Here is a 15,989-nt window from a genome sequence, read left to right on the forward strand (position 1 = left end):
ATTTTTGATCCCTTCATTAGTCTTAGCAACTACTCAAATCAGTAAAGTGAACATTTTAAAAAAGAATGTTATCATTATCAGGGTTCATGTTAAGTTTAACTATATAATTTTTCAAAAACCTGCAGAAATAACAGTGGCTTAAACAAGGTTGCAGATCACTGCTCTCTCACCTGAAAGTCCTGAGGTGGGTGATCTGCAACTAACGAGGGGATTCCACAGTGTTCACACCAGGGCTTCTGCTGTCTTGCTGCTCTGCTGTCTTCATGTGTTGTCTCATGGTCCAGGATGGTGGCTTGAGCTCCAGCTATCATTTCTGCATTCCAGTCAACAGGGAGGAAGGAGAATAGAAGGGGTCATACTATCTTTTATAAGTAAACTTCTAAGTGCCTTGCAGTGTTTTTCATTATATCTCATGGCTCAACCATCGGTCGCGTAGATATGAGGCACATTGCTGTAGCATGGAGATTTGGGGTTTATTTCTAAAGAGGCACAGAGGAAATGACTGTTGGCATAAGTTATCAGTCTTTACCATGAAAATTTTTCTTCATTAAAACCCCGAAGTTTTTAGGTTGCCAGACATGTTCTTATGTGGCCAATTTCCACTAAACTTTTGGGGGGGCTGCCCTAGATGTGCAGAATGCTCACACCCACCTTCAAATTACTTTGCAAGACCCAGAGAGAGACTCAGTGTGTACCTTGCAGACCTAAGTGTGTAGGTAATTCTGTGTGTGCTATTCCCTCTCTCCTCACATCTGCCCTGTGAGTAGGGCAGATGGACAGTTATTATTAGAGATGTGATAAGAGAGGTTCAAGAGAGTTCAGGAGGTTAATCCAAGATCGAGCAGCATATTGGTGGAGGAAACTGGGATTCTGTCTCTAACCTTTGGCACCAAAACTGTGTGGTCTCTGACTTGTGGGAGGCGTGGGCCTAGGGGATTCTTGGCAGAGAACCTGGACAGTGCTGACCATCTTCATTACCATATTGTGGGAGTCACCGAGGGGGAGGCTCTCTTTCTCAGAGTTGGAAACAGGTAGCCGGGGGGAGAGGCCAGCATGCAGGGACCCTCCAGGAAGTCCTGTGGTTGGCACTGCCATATCTCTGAGGAAGTCCGTCAGCTGTGGACAGTGGGGTGGTGAGCTGTCCAGGCTGGCGAAAGAGTGACCTGGAGTCCAGGGTAGACAAGTTTGAGGAGGCTGAAATTATAACTAGCTTCTAAGACTCAAATTTTTACAGATAACTGTCGCCAGATAAAGTAATCTGGATTTTCTATGCTCTTTTTTTTTTTTAAATCATTAAGCATATTGGTTGTTTAACTCTTTTTTTTGCTTTCAAAGGGCTGCTCAGTTTTTACGGAAAATGGCGGACCCACAGTCCATCCAGGAATCACAAAATCTGTCCATGTTCCTGGCCAACCACAACAAAATCACGCAAGTAAGGCTCACACTCTTGCTGCTCTGGCTGATGGGACGCATTGCTGGGGCCTGGGGCCCTGAGAACAGTCCGTGGCATGGATCTCGCGCTCTGTATTTCAGTCTTTGCAGCAGCAGCTTGAAGTGATTTCTGGCTATGAAGAGCTCCTTGCCGATATCGTGAATCTGTGTGTGGATTACTACGAGAATAGGATGTACCTGACACCCAGTGAGAAACACATGCTTCTCAAAGTACGTGTGTGGGCATGGCCGCTTACATAACCGTGGTGAGAAGAGGCTGTGCTTTGACCATGGTCCTTTTTTTTTTTTAAGATTATTTTATTTTATTTATTTATTTGAGACAGAATGAGAGAGAGAGAGAGAGAGAGCACATGAGAGGGGGGAGGGTCAGAGGGAGAAGCAGGCTCCCTGCCGAACAGGGAGCCCGATGCGGGACTCGATCCAGGGACTCCAGGATCATGACCTGAGCCGAAGGCAGTCGCTTAACCGATTGAGCCACCCAGGCGCCCCTGACTATGGTCCTTTTGCCAACCTTTTCTTATTCTCATGCTTGCCGTGTGTGTGTGTGTGTGTATTCTCATGCTTGCCGTGTGTGTGTGTGTGTGTGTGTACGTGTGTACGTACACAGTATCCTCTTTGTGCCCATGCACTACAGGCTCTCAACACATTCCTATGAATGGGTCCCAGGCTTGACCCCAGTGCCAGGTGGGATCATATGCCACCCCCTGGAGAATGTGCTCGTAGGTGAGGAGGTCTGGGGTCGAGGGCTTCTCTGAGCATTAGCTTCTTATAGCAGAGGTTATATCAGGTTCTACTTGTTAAGTATATGATTCCTAGGAATTAAGAATACTGTGTCTCCATGATTATAGTAGACTTTTTCGTCAAGAACATGGCCATTCACCATATGGGAGGCTTTCTTTTCTTTTTTTTTTTAAGATTTTACCTATTTATTTGAATGAGAGAGAGGGAGAGCGAGAGAGATCATGAGCAGGGGGAAGGCGTAGCGGGAGAAGCAGACTCCCCGCTGAGCCAGGACCTCGATGTGGGACTCAATCCCAGGACTCGGGGATCATGACCTGAGCCGAAGGCAGACGCTGAACCAACTGAACCACCCAGGCGCCCTGGGGAGGTTTTCAGTGACATTTCTGACTGGGAAGAGGAGAAGGCAGTTCTGCCTTTGCATTTGCTCTACTTTCCACCTTTGGGGAGCATAGCCCTGAAGGACCTTGTGCTAGGTGTCCTGTCAGCCCAAAACCTTCCCTGTAAGAGTGGGCCCAGCCCCAAGAGCTCTTCCCACAGGAGAGCACCATGCAGGACGACACTGTCTAGTGGAGCACTCTGTGACGGTGGAAATAATCTGTCCGTGCCAGCTGAGCAGGAGCCTCTGGCCATGAATGTTTATGAAAATCCACATTTAGTATCACATTTGCTTGATGAGAGGTGGAGGTGGTATTTGTGCCTGGGGAGGACATTAAAATAGCCACAAGAAATGACACACATAGAAGAAAAACTTCATATGAAGAGATAGCTATTTACTTATAAGGAACTTTTAAAAGTGCTTTTTGAAAGAAGGGTGAACTATCATTTAAATTTTTTTTTTTTAATAATTTTTTTTTAAGATTTTTTATTTATTTATTTGAGAGAAAGAGAGAGAGAGCACATGAGAGGGGGGAGGGTCAGAGGGAGAAGCAGACCCCCTGCCCAGCAAGGAGCCCGATATGGGACTCGATCCGAGGACTCCAGGATCATGACCTGAGCCGAAGGCAGTCGCTTAACCAACTGAGCCACCCAGGCGCCCATATCATTTAAATTTTTGAACTGTAGCATTAGAAGTGCTTATGGATAACTTGCAGGTCTGAGCTTTTTGTGCCATTTTGTGATTTTCAGGTCATGGGGTTTGGTCTATACTTGATGGATGGGAGTGTCAGCAACATTTATAAACTTGATGCCAAGAAAAGAATAAATTTATCCAAAATCGATAAGTACTTCAAGGTGAGTTACACCTTTTTAGATAAGCCTTTTTATCAAGTGTATACAGTTTGAATTTTGGGAGGTAAACCTCTGTGACCCACATCTGGAAATGTGGGCATAGGCAGTGGGGATGGGGGACGTCACTGGCTTCCATCTGCAAAGGCGGCTACCCTCCCTCCTGTTCTGCATCAGTTTTGCCTGGGTCTGAACCTTTTGTAAAGGGAATCATGGCTGTGTGTACTCTTGCATCTGGCTGTTTTCACTCATTTGTTAGATTCATCCCTGTGAGATCCCGCAGCTATAGATAGTCCTTAGGTTTTCATTGTGATGTCCATTGTATAATTATACCTCAACTTATTTATCCATTCTGTTGTGATGAACATTAGGTCATTTCTGAGTTTTGGCTGGTATGAACAATGCTGCTTTGATTTAGTGCACAGCTCTGCATGTTTCTGTTGAACATATGTGTATCCAGGACTAGGATTAGGGGTCATAGGCATATACATTTAGGTACAGCCTGATGATTTCCCACACGGCTCTGCTGATTTGCAGAGCCACCAGCTGTGAGTGAGCCTTCCTGTTGTTCTACATCCTCTTCCTCATCCACATCCTCACCGACACTTAGCACTGTCACTTTCTTAGCACTGTCACTTTCTGGGGGAAGAGCATCCTGAAGGGTGGTACATCATTGTGACATTTTTGGCTGGCATTACCTTGTGTTTTAGTTGATCTTTCCCTGATGACTTTTCACGCTGTCTTTTGTGTGTTCTCTTGTGAAGTGTCATTTCAAGCTTCTTGCCTTTTCCCCCCTGTTGATTTATAGTTCTTTATGTATTCTGGGTACATGTTCTTTGTTGGATACATGTGTTCTAAAATACGTGCATTCTGGGGCGCCTGGGTGGCTCAGTTGTTAAGCGTCTGCCTTTGGCTCAGGTCATGATCCCAGGGTTCTGGGATTGAGTCACTCATTGGGCTCCCTGCTTAGTGGAGAGCCTGCTTCTCCCTCTCTCATTTCCCCTGCTTGTGTTCCTGCTCTCGCTGTGTCTCTGTCAAATAAATAAATAATCTTTAAAAAAATAAAATACATGCATTCTGCCCTATGTGGCTCTCCTTTTCACTTTCTTAAAGGTGTCATTAGGTGAACAAAAGTTCTTAATTTTATTGTAGTCTAGTATATCAATCTTTAATATCCACTTTTTTAAAGATTTATTTATTTTAGAGAGAGCACGTGAGAGCAGGAGGAGGAGCATAGAGAAAGGGAGACAAGCAGACTCCCTGCCAAGTGGGGAACCCAAGGTGGGGCTTGACCCCAGGACCCTAAGATCATGACCTGAGCCAAAATCAAGAGTCAGACATTTAACTGACTGAACCACCCAGACACCCCTTTAATATCCACTTTTAGAAATCTTTGTATAGGGCAGGCTTTTGAGAATTTACTTCTTACCTTCCAGAAGCAGTACCATTTCCTTTTCTATCTAGATCTATAGTCCTCCTCGGCCTGGTCTCTATGTATGATGTGAGGAAGGGGGGGGTTGACATTTTTAGATTTTTTCTTTTCCCCATTATGGGTATCCAGTTGACCTAGTCCATTTATTGCAAAGGCTGTCTTTTCTCCCATCACCGTGTAGTGTTGCCTGGGTCCTAAAGCAGGTGTCTGTATGACTGTGACTCTGTCTTAAGTTCTCTGTCCTGCTCCACTGCTCTCCATTCATGCTCCAGGGCCATACTGTGTTAGTTGCTGTAGCTTTCCAATAGAACAGATCTGCGTATCAGAAAGGCTTCAAGTTACGTTCTTCGAGATTGTCTTGGGTGTCATCCCTTTACTGTTCAAAATAAATTGGCTTGCTGATTTCCATATACACACACATATATACACACTACCCATAAACCATTTTTCTTGGAATATTGTTTGGATTCCATAAATCAATTCCATAGATCAATTTAGAGGTCTTGACCATATTTTGTTAGATATATCTTTTAGGGTTTTTTTGATGCTATTGCAAGTTATTTGAGAGAGAGAGAGAAAGAGTGAGCGAGAGAGAAGGGGCAGAGGGAGAAGCAGACTCCCCACTGAGCAGGGAGCCTGACTTGGGGCTTGATCCTGGGACTCTGGGATCATGACCTGAGCTGAAGGCAGCTGCTTAACTGACTGAGCCACCCAGGTACCCCAAATTGTTTCTCTTTAGATTTTCATTTTCTGTTTGTTACTAGTATGTAGAAATGCAAATTGATTTTTTGTGTGTGTATTTAGCAACAAGGAAGGTTAATTTTAATGTTTGAATTGGTTTTATGAATGTTGGTTCTTAAATTGTATTTTGTCCTTCTTAAAGTGAATATGTAAGTTCCTTACAGTTTTTTTTTTTCTAGTAAATGATTTACAGAGTTAGTTTTCAGCCCATAGTAATTACCAGCATTACTCATTCTTGTGATTGTATTTGGTGACTAAACATACATAATGACTTTATTTTTTTTTGTTCTTTGAATATAGCAGCTCCAGGTGGTTCCACTGTTTGGGGACATGCAAATAGAACTGGCAAGATACATCAAGACCAGCGCCCACTATGAGGAAAATAAATCTCGGTAGGAGGAGAGTGAGCTGTCCAGTTGGAACATTCTGCAAGTGTTGTCATTGTGGTTTTATAACACTTATTTATCTAGAGAGAACACCTTTGACATTTTTAACCATCTGGAACCAAATGCCCCATGTGGTAGGCCTTGTCACTGCTTACATTTAAATTCATTAAAAAAAAAGCTATTTTCTTGGTTAGAACATCCACATTTCAAATGTTCAGTAGAGGCTACTGTGTTGGACAGCACAGATACAGAGCTTTTCCGTCATCTCAGAGAGTTCTGTTGGATAGAACGGGGTGAGAATGTATGAGCTCAAACAAGTGGTGTGCTGGTAAATGCTTAACAACCAGCCCTGCTGGGCAGGGCGGTGTTTGCATTTATGTCACAGACATTATTAAAACTATCACCTGAGGGCCAAATCTAGCCCAGGGCTGTTTTTGTAAGACCTCAGTGGCTTTGAATGGTTTTTATGTTTTTAAAGGCTTTTTTTTTTTCTTTTTTAAAAAAAGAAGACGACAATGGCTATGTGACAGAGACAGTGTAGTCCCCAAATTCTGAAGTATTTACTTTCAGGCCACATGTGGTATCTGTCATATATTCTTCTTTGCTGTTGTCATGGTTTTGTTTTTTAAACAATGAAAACGTAAGTACCATTTTGTATGGCTCTGGGGCTGTACAAACACAGGTTGTATTTGGCCTGTGCTGTAGTTTGCTGACCTCTATGCTAGCTTATTTCTTAATAAATCTGCCATTGAACTTGATATGCCATCCAGTTAGGTGTTGAGTGTGAGGGAGCAGTGGTTGGAGCCCCAAAGCCCATGCTTTCTGCCCGAGAGCTCCAGCAGCTTTGTTAATAAACTTTTTTCCACTAAATTGCCTGTTTGCTGCTGAAATGGTGTGTTGTGCACGTAGGTAGTTACTGCAGCACTCTCTAACTTCCAAGTAACGTCAGTTTTCAGTTCCCAGTAAGGATAACTTTTGTTTCTGAGTCTTTGGCGGACTTGTTTCCTACTGTAGCTTCTATTTTCATATGTGAGTGATAAAGATGTGTGTTAAGGGGCCCGTGCGAGGGTGATGCAGTGCCCTAAATCCAGCAACAGCTCTCAGCTTTTTTGAAAGTAGTTGGCTGATGAAGGAGAAATTACAATTCCTTTTCTAAAACAGATATGAGAAGGTAGCACGGTGACCGTGGCACAGAGGGATGGGGCTGGCCCGGCTGTTTCTTTGCTAAGAATTCATGTTCTCTCCAAGCCTCTGTGTGCTTGCCAGCATGCAGGACCAGTGGGCCATCCTGTGTGCCTGCTGTGCGTGTGTCCCCGGCCACCCCCCGTGGTGAAGCAGAAATCTTCTGCAGGCACCTCTTCAGGTAACACACATTTCCCCTTCCCTGCCAGATGGACGTGCACGTCGTCCAGCAGCAGCCCGCAGTATAACATCTGCGAGCAGATGATCCAGATCCGGGAGGACCATATGCGCTTCATCTCAGAGCTGGCTCGCTACAGCAACAGCGAGGTAGGTGGGCCTTCGGTGCCCGCCTGTGCCGGTACCTCAGGCCAGGTGTGCGGGAACCTTTGGCTGGATGGGAGGACATGTCCTAGGTGCCCAGAAGAGGGCCTGGAGTTGTGGGTAGGAGGAAGCACTGTCCCTCAGCTGTGTTCCCACTTGGCAGCCGGGTTTTCTGTGTCCTTGTTCGGGCTGGTCACACTCTCCCCACCTGCCAGGCACAGCTCCAGCCAGCCCGCCAGTGTGTGGGGTGGACAGGAGTGGGGAGGTCTGAGTGCAGAGAGCGGTGGGAATGTCACGTCTCACATGTGAGCAGGCAGGGCCGCGAGGTCAGGGACGTAGCGATGGTCCATGGTATGCGTGCTACACATAGTCTTAGAGGGACCTGCGGACTTGAGACCACATACACAGGTCTGGTCTTTGAGACTCTGGTCCCTCGGGGTTCTCAGGAGGATCATTAACATTTGGAAGGAACAACTCTGTGTGTTGGCCCCACACGTTGCAGGATGATGAGCTCCCCTGTCCTCCACCCAGCAAACACTAGCCATCGTGTAACCGGAATGACTGGAAGACAAGCCCAGATGGCTCAGAGCACATGCTAGCTCCAAGCAGACCCCTGATGGCCAGCTCCCCCAGGAGGAGGGCTGTCTCAGTGTCTCCCCAGCTGCCAGCACAGCCCACAGGGTAGAGACGGAGGCAGGGGCTGATATAGCTGTAAACCGAATTTCTGGGAAGCTCTCAGACGACATGTAGGGTTGATTTCTACCCTTAAAATAGGTGTACCTGACAGCATGTCTGTTTTCCCTCTGATGTCTGCTGTAGTGCCTTTTAATAAGAAAAAAGAGATCTATCTTTGAATGCTCTGCTCAGCTTATTTTTAAACAGCTTTATGGAGATTTAATCCACATACCATACAATTCACCCATTTAAAATGTACAATTCAGAGGTTTTTGTTTATTCACTGAATTCTGTAACTACCACCACAGTCCATTATTGGAACATTTTCATTACCCCCAAAAGCAACTCCATACCCATGTGCTTCTGATCCCTATATAGATTAGAGGTTCCAACCACCCTCTCCTTTGGGTTTCCCATGTGTCTTACAGAGATAAGGGCTCTTTTTACACATGACTGTAATCCCATTATCACCCCTAAAAAAAAATCAAGTATTCCTAATGTCAGAGTCATTGTTCAGTTTTCTCTGTTGACTCAAAGATGGTTTTATTTTTTCAAGTTGATTTGCCTCAGGATCCAAATGAGTTTTATACACTGTAGTTGGTTGGTATATCTCTTTGAAGATGTGTCCCTTCTCCATCTCTCTTGCTTCCTGTGGGGTCGTATGGCGTGACCTCTGTCCCCTGTGCTTCCTCTACGTGGATGATTAGATCTGAAGGCCTGATCAAACTGCTTGCATCCTCTCAGTACAGCTGGCCCTTCACTGGCCGTGCTGCAGACTGGTAGAGTGTCTGGCCGTCTCTCTCCAGAGTGTAGATAGCCATTGTCCACTGCCAAATGTATGAGTTCATTAGGGCTGTGACATGATGGTCTTCTAGTCCTTTCACTCCTTCCAACTCCTAACAGCTGAGCCTTGCTCTGCAGTATGATTCCTTCAGGAGAGACAGGTCAGAGCTGGATTCCGTTGCTACATGTATCCGTTTTTCAAATAATTGATCTTCTAGCATCATCTAAGGTGGCAAGCTTTTTGGAGTCCCGTTTTGAAGTTAATCTACTTCAGTTTCCACCTTTTTCCCCCTTTCAAGCTGAGAATCCTGGTTCTTAATGACTACAGCGTATTTTGACTTGATGTCTTAGTATACACTTAGCAGTCTTAAAATAGCAATACTAACACTGCAATAACAATATAATTATTAGAAATAATATAATTATATATTGTAATATATAACATTACAGTATTATAATGACAATATAATTACTAAAAGTTGTTTTAAGGTTTATTTTTTAAGTTAATTTTGCCCTTAAATTTTCTCCCTCCAGGGATAGAGATCAAATCATTGGGCTTGCTTTCTCTTTCTTTGCCCCTTCCCTTCCCCTCTCCCTTTCCCCTTCCCCTTCCCCTTCTCCTTCCCTCTTCCCTTCCCTCTTCCCTCTTCCCTTCCTTTAAATCATTGTTTTTCAGAGTCACTTGAAGTGGTTTGTTTTGTGTTGGTCTCAGCCTATAGTGATAGTGATGCCTGAAGGACTCCCCTATCTTCAGCAGCCCTGTAGACATTTCCCTAAGTGGAGCCAAAACTGTAGCTGCACATGCCCCTGTGGTTCTTATTATGCTTGCAAGATGTACCTCAGCAATAACCATCAGGGAATTTTGAGAAAAAGAAGGATTATTACTTACACATTCTGGAAGGCACATGGCATGCCTGGAGCCACAAAGTGAAGTGACAGGTAGAGAAGGAGTGTGGATCTGAGACTCTGCCTTTATTGGGGCCCAGGGTGGGGTACCTAGGATTTCATGGGTTTACTCTTTATTGGCAAATTTCAAACATAAGAGCAGGAATTAGGGCACTAAAGTGGGGTCACACAAGTGATAAGTTACTAGGTCACCCAGAGCTTTCTAAGAGGGGAGCTTCATAAATGGAACTGCCTGGCTCTTTATCTACTTGTATAGCTGGTACTGTGTTTATTTTAGATGGATGTCCTTGAAATGGATGCCTCCATTTGGCATCCAGTGGCAATCAAAAGCTTAATGCCAGGCACCTACACTGTAATCAAAAAAGCTTGTCAGGTACCTGCACTACATTGTTCCTCTGTGCGGTCATGAACCCAATTCTGTACACACTTTAATTCATGCTTTCATCTTGCTTTTGAGTTTTAGGGATTGCTTGTGTCCCATAACTTAATTTTCTGTCATAATTCCATTACATGTTTATGTGGTTCCAAAGTCAGATGTACAAAAGGAGGTATATTCAGAGAAGTCTGCCTTCCTCCCCACCCTATGCCTTCCTGCCCTTTAGGTAACCATTCTTAAATATAAGTTTTCATTTTTTGATATAAGCAGATGCACATGATGTGCATGTTTTTCTTTATTAGCTAAGTAGACGCCTAACTGTGCACATGGTTCTGTTAACACCATGTCCTAGAGATGCCTCCAGCACCGTCTGCAGAGGTGTTCTCTTCTTGGAGAGCTGCAGAATGTCCACTGTCAGGGCTCTGCTGCGGTAAAGGGTCCTATGCCCCCATCATTTCATCATTTTACAAATGCACCTTTCCTGTAGATTCCTAGTGGATTTGCTAGGTCCTGGGGAAATGCCTAACTGGTTTTTCTAGATAATGGGGTGACTTCTTGCTGTTCCTGTGGTGCTCTAGGTTGTCACAGGGTCGGGCCGCCAAGAGGCTCAGAAGACGGACGCTGAGTACCGGAAGCTGTTTGACCTGGCCCTGCAGGGCCTGCAGCTGCTGTCACAGTGGAGTGCTCATGTGATGGAAGTGGTAGGCACTCTGTACTTGCTTTTGTCTGCAAATGCCGACATCTGAAAGAACGTCTACCCCTGGTTGGTTAGAAGTGCTTTTCTTCCCAAAATCACCCAAGAAATTGACTAAATGATATTTTTTCTGCATTAACTTTGGTCTTTGGATCAAGAACAAATTGGCTTTTTATCTTTGATCCTAGAAATAAAAATCTCTATCACTATAAATGTTTCTTAGATGGCTCAAAGTACATTTCATTTATGTGTGTTACAAATAAAAAGGGCCTCATCTTTTAAAACATACATACCTTTATGATGATTTTTAATTCTCATTTTTAAAAAATGTTTGCTCTGTGGAGTTCCAGCCATCGGTTTCTTTTGTTTAGCATTAGTAAAATAGTTTCTGATGCCATATGAAGATTTGGATACCTGTAAGTCATAGAAGATTTTTCCTTTTGTTGCTTATTTTGACCAGATAAAAATTGTTAAGTTGGATGAGTACGTGATCATTTGAAAGGCTGATTTTTTTTTTTTTTTAATGAAGAAAATACCTAGTCTTAAGATATTCAACACAATAGATCCAGGACATTTTACCTTATGTATTTCTTAAACCTGAAGTCACATGGCCAGAATGTCTTGCAGTTTTATGGGGATGGACTTGGTGTGTGAGTGTATGTGTGAGCATGCATGCATGTGTGTGATTTTCAGATACAGCTAACATTAGAAGGCTGGCCTGTGGTCGCTTCGGGAATAGTCATGTCAGTATGACCAGAACGTAAGCATTTTGCATTCAGTGTGGATGTCTCCCCCTTTCTGACCACACCAGTATTCATGGAAACTTGTGCACCCAACGGACAAGTACTCCAACAAGGACTGCCCGGACAATGCCGAGGAGTATGAGCGTGCCACCCGCTACAACTACACCAGCGAGGAGAAGTTTGCCCTGGTGGAGGTGCGCTTTGCTTTCTTTTCCTCCACAGCTCTGGCCTCAGACTGCCTTCCCATTCAAAGCAAAGGCAAAAACTTGAGTAAAATTGAATGCACAGTTTCATGTTGTCGCTTCTAACTGAGCCAGCAACGTGGCCTGCCGAAGTTAGTTTTTAAAACACTTCTGCCTCTGCTCTATCTCACTTTTTTTTTTTTAAAAGATTTTTTATTTATTTATCTGAGAGAGAGAATGGGAGACAGAGAGCACGAGAGGGGGAGGGTCAGAGGGAGTCTATCTCACTTTTGTTGTGGATCAAGTGACCATTCATGTATGAGTGTGTTTTTCTCCCTGTTCTAATCCATTGGTCAATTGGTCTGTCCTTGTTCTCATGCCCCTCTTTTTTTTTTTTTTTAATTTTTTTATTTATTCATTCGAGACACAGAGATACAGAGAGAGAGAGAGAACATGAGCAGGGGGAGAAGCAGAGGGAGGGGGAGAAGCAGGCTCCCCGCAGAGCAGGGAGCCCGATGCAGGGCTTGATGCGGGGCTCAATCTCAGGACCCTGGGATCGTGACCTGAGCCGAAGGCAGATGCTTAACCATCTGAGCTACCCAGGCGCCCCTCATGCCCCTCTGTCGTACTTACTGTAGCTGGTCTGTGTCTGGTAAAGCAAGCTCTCTGTCTTCAAGAGTTCCTTGGTTATTCTTGCTGTTTGTATTTTCATATCAATTTTAGAATCATTTTTTTCATATCTCACAGTGAAACCTGTTGAAATTTTTTATGGGGATATGAATAAACCTATAGGTCATTTTAGGGAGAATTGATAAATTTAGAATAGTAAGCCTTTTATGAACATGGTCTATCCCTCCATTTATTGAGATTCTCTTTAATTTCTCTTTTATAATCTGTAAAACTCTTACACATCTTATGTTAGCTTTATTTCTAGGTATTTGATACTAGATGATAGGTTTTAAATTTTTTCTAAATGTTTGTCATTGATATTTAGAATTAAAATTATTTTTTGTATTTTTTCTTATATCTGCCAACCTGTCTAAACTCATTTGTTAATTGTAACAAATTATCCATTGGATTTTCTACCAATATAATAATCATCTGAAAATGATGGCAGTTTTATTTATCCCAACTTTCCATTTTTATTTATTTTTTTAATCACAATGGATGGAACCCCTACTTGTTAAATAGGCATCCTTGTCTCGTTCCTCATCTCAAAGGGAAAGCTTTCAACATTTCACCATATAATGTGTTTGCTGTAGGTTTCTTTTTTTTTTTTTTTAATTTTATTTATTTATTTGAGACAGAGACAGACCACAAGCAGGGGGAGGGGCAGAAGAGGGAGAGGGAGAAGTAGACTCCCCACTGAACAGGGACAGCCTGATGCCGGGCTCGATCCCAGGACCCTGGGACCATGACCTGAGCCAAAGGCAGACGTGTCACTGACTGAGCCATCCAGGCGCCCCTCCTGCAGGTTTCTTATAGCCAACCTTCATCAGTAAGGAACTTGCCTTCCATTCTTGTTTACTAAGAGATTTTATTATGAGTTGATATTAATTCTATTAACACTTTGTATCCACTGAGGTACTTTTGTGACTTTTCTCTTTTATTCCATTAATGTGGTGAATTTACATTGATTGTGAGGGTTTTTTCCCCCCAGTTTTTTTTTTTTTAAATCAGGTTTGATGTTAAGGTAGCCTTGCATTCCTGGTATAAACTCAACTCAGTCATGACAGATTATCCTCTTTATATATTGTTGGATATAGTTTGCTAGTATTTTGCTTAGGATTTTTATATCAAACTTAATGAGTGAGAGTGTCTTTGCTATCACTTTTTTAAATAAACCTTGTATTGTAAAATATTTTTAGGTTGACAGAAAAATTGCAAAGATGATACAGTGAGTTCCTATATACCCCACACCCATTTTTCTTTATTGTTAACATTTCACATTAGTATTGTTATAATTAATAAACCAGTATTGGTACATTTTATTAACTAAAGTCCATACTTCATTCAGATTTCGTCAGTCTTTCCATTATGTCTTAGTTCTGATCTAAGATCCCACATTACATTAAGTCATCATATCTCCTTAGGCTCCTCTGGGTTGTGAATTTTTCAGACTTCCCTTGTGTTGGATGACCTTGACAGATTTCAGGAGCACTGGTCAGGTATTTTGTAGAATGTTTCTCAGTTGCTATTTATGTGACTTTTTTTCATAATTAGACTGGAGTTACAGGTTTGGGGAAGGAGGACCACAGAGGTGAAGCATCATTTCCATCACATCACGTCAAGGGTACATACTGTCAACAAACTCATCACGGTTGGTGTCGACCTTGCTCACCTGGCCAAGGAAGTATTGTCAGGTTTCTCTATTAGGAAGTTACCCTACACCTTCCCCTCACCCCTGCTTTATCCTTTTCATAGTGTACTTTAGAGAAGGAAGTCACTGCACACAGCCCACACCTGTGTAGTGAGTAACATTACTTTTTTATAACCTTCCATTCTAGTTTTCTGGATGCCGGCTTCATAAAACAACTCAGGGGTCTCCCTTCTTTTTTGTATTGTCTGGAGTGGTTTGTGTAAGGTTCATGTTACTTCTTTCAGTGTTTGCTAGCATTTACTGGTGAAGCTTTCCCTTTGTGGGATGGTTTTTGAAACATTCAGTTTCTTTACCATGGACATTTTCTATTTCTATTTGTATCAGTTTTGTTAAGTTGTATTTTCAGGGATGGTAAGTTATATTTTCAGGGAATTTTCAAAGAATCTTTTAAAATTTTCTAATATTTGTCATAAAGTTTTTCATAAATTCTCATCTTTTTTTTTTTCTACACAGTATACAATTCACCTGTTTGAAGTATAAAAATTCAGTGCTTTTTTTTAATATATATATATATATATAATCACAGAGTTGTACAATCACAATCAAATTTAGGACATTTTTGTTATGTCAAAAAGAAACTTCACACCCATTAGCAGTCACCCCCAATTCTCCCCTCCCTTCAGCCCTAGGCAGCCACCAATCTGCTTTGTGACTCTGTAGATTTGCTTATTCTGAACACCTCATATAAATGAAGTCATACAATATGTGGCTGATTGTGATTGGCTTCTTTCACTGAACATCATGTTTTCAAGGTTCATGCATGTATCAGTATTTTATTCTTTCCATTGCTGAATCCCATCCCATTGTATGGATGTATCACATTTTATTTATTTTTTAGCTGATTTTTTAGTTTGGGTGTTTCTACCTTTTCACTATTACAAATAATGCTGCTATTAACTTTTGTGTACTAGTTTTTGTATGGATGCATGTTTTCATTTCTTTTCAGTATACATCTAGTAGTAGAATTGCAGGGTCATATGATAACGCTGTTTAACATTTTGAGAGACTACCAGATGGGCTTTCCCAAGTGACAGCACTATTTTACATTCCTGCCAACAGTGTATGAGGCTTCTACTTTCTCTGAATCCTTGTCAACACTTGTTATTTTCTGTCATTTGATTCTAGCCATCCTACTACATGTGAAATGTATGTCATTATGATTTTGATTTGCATTTTTGTAACAACTAATGATGCTGAGCGTATTTTCATTTGCTTCTTGGCAGTTTATATATCTTCTTTGGAGAAATGTTTATTCAGATCCTTTGTCCATTTTTTAATTGGATTATTTATCTTATTGAGTTCTTTATATATTCTAGATAAGAGTTCCTTAGCAGACATATGACTTATATTCTTCCATTCTATGATTGTCTTTTTACTTTCCTAAGGGGTCCTTTGAAGCATAAAGTCTTTAATTTTTATAAAGTTCAGTTTACCTATTTTTTTTCTTTTGCTGCTTGTGCTTTTCATATTAAATCTAAGAAACCATTTCCCAACCCAAGTCATGAAGATTTATTCTTATGTTTTCTTCTAAGAATTCTATAGTTTTGCCTCTTAAATTTAAATGTGTGATACATTCTGAGTTAATTTTTTAGTATGGTGTGAGGTAGGGGCTATGTTAGAGATTCCTAAAACTGCTCTCAGGCTTGATTTGCTAGAAGGACTCACAGGGCTGAGTAGCTGTTCTACTCAAGGTTATCATTTATTACAGTGAAAGGAGACAGATTTAGATCAGCAAAAGGCACCTGGGTGAAGTCCAGGAGAAACCAGGTAT

The 15,989-nt window shown here is 42.2% G+C and overlaps 1 protein-coding gene across 2 annotated transcripts in view; it reads left to right on the forward strand.

Annotated features, from left to right (window-relative positions):
* CYFIP1 (cytoplasmic FMR1 interacting protein 1) overlaps window positions 1–15,989 on the forward strand; it is a 134,955-nt gene that overhangs the window by 54,136 nt on the left and 64,830 nt on the right. The window contains exons 8-14 of one of the 2 annotated variants that reach the window (XM_021680622.1): window positions 1,336–1,432; window positions 1,534–1,662; window positions 3,319–3,423; window positions 5,894–5,982; window positions 7,368–7,485; window positions 10,798–10,920; window positions 11,725–11,850. In XM_021680622.1, the coding sequence (XP_021536297.1) occupies window positions 1,336–1,432; window positions 1,534–1,662; window positions 3,319–3,423; window positions 5,894–5,982; window positions 7,368–7,485; window positions 10,798–10,920; window positions 11,725–11,850 (787 nt within the window). Of the gene's footprint in view, window positions 1–1,335; window positions 1,433–1,533; window positions 1,663–3,318; window positions 3,424–5,890; window positions 5,983–7,367; window positions 7,486–10,797; window positions 10,921–11,724; window positions 11,851–15,989 lie in introns of both variants that reach the window. The other variant, XM_021680620.1, reaches the window with a different exon arrangement.

This window comes from Neomonachus schauinslandi, chromosome 9 (genome assembly GCF_002201575.2).
Source record: "Neomonachus schauinslandi chromosome 9, ASM220157v2, whole genome shotgun sequence".
Taxonomy (NCBI): domain Eukaryota; kingdom Metazoa; phylum Chordata; class Mammalia; order Carnivora; family Phocidae; genus Neomonachus; species Neomonachus schauinslandi.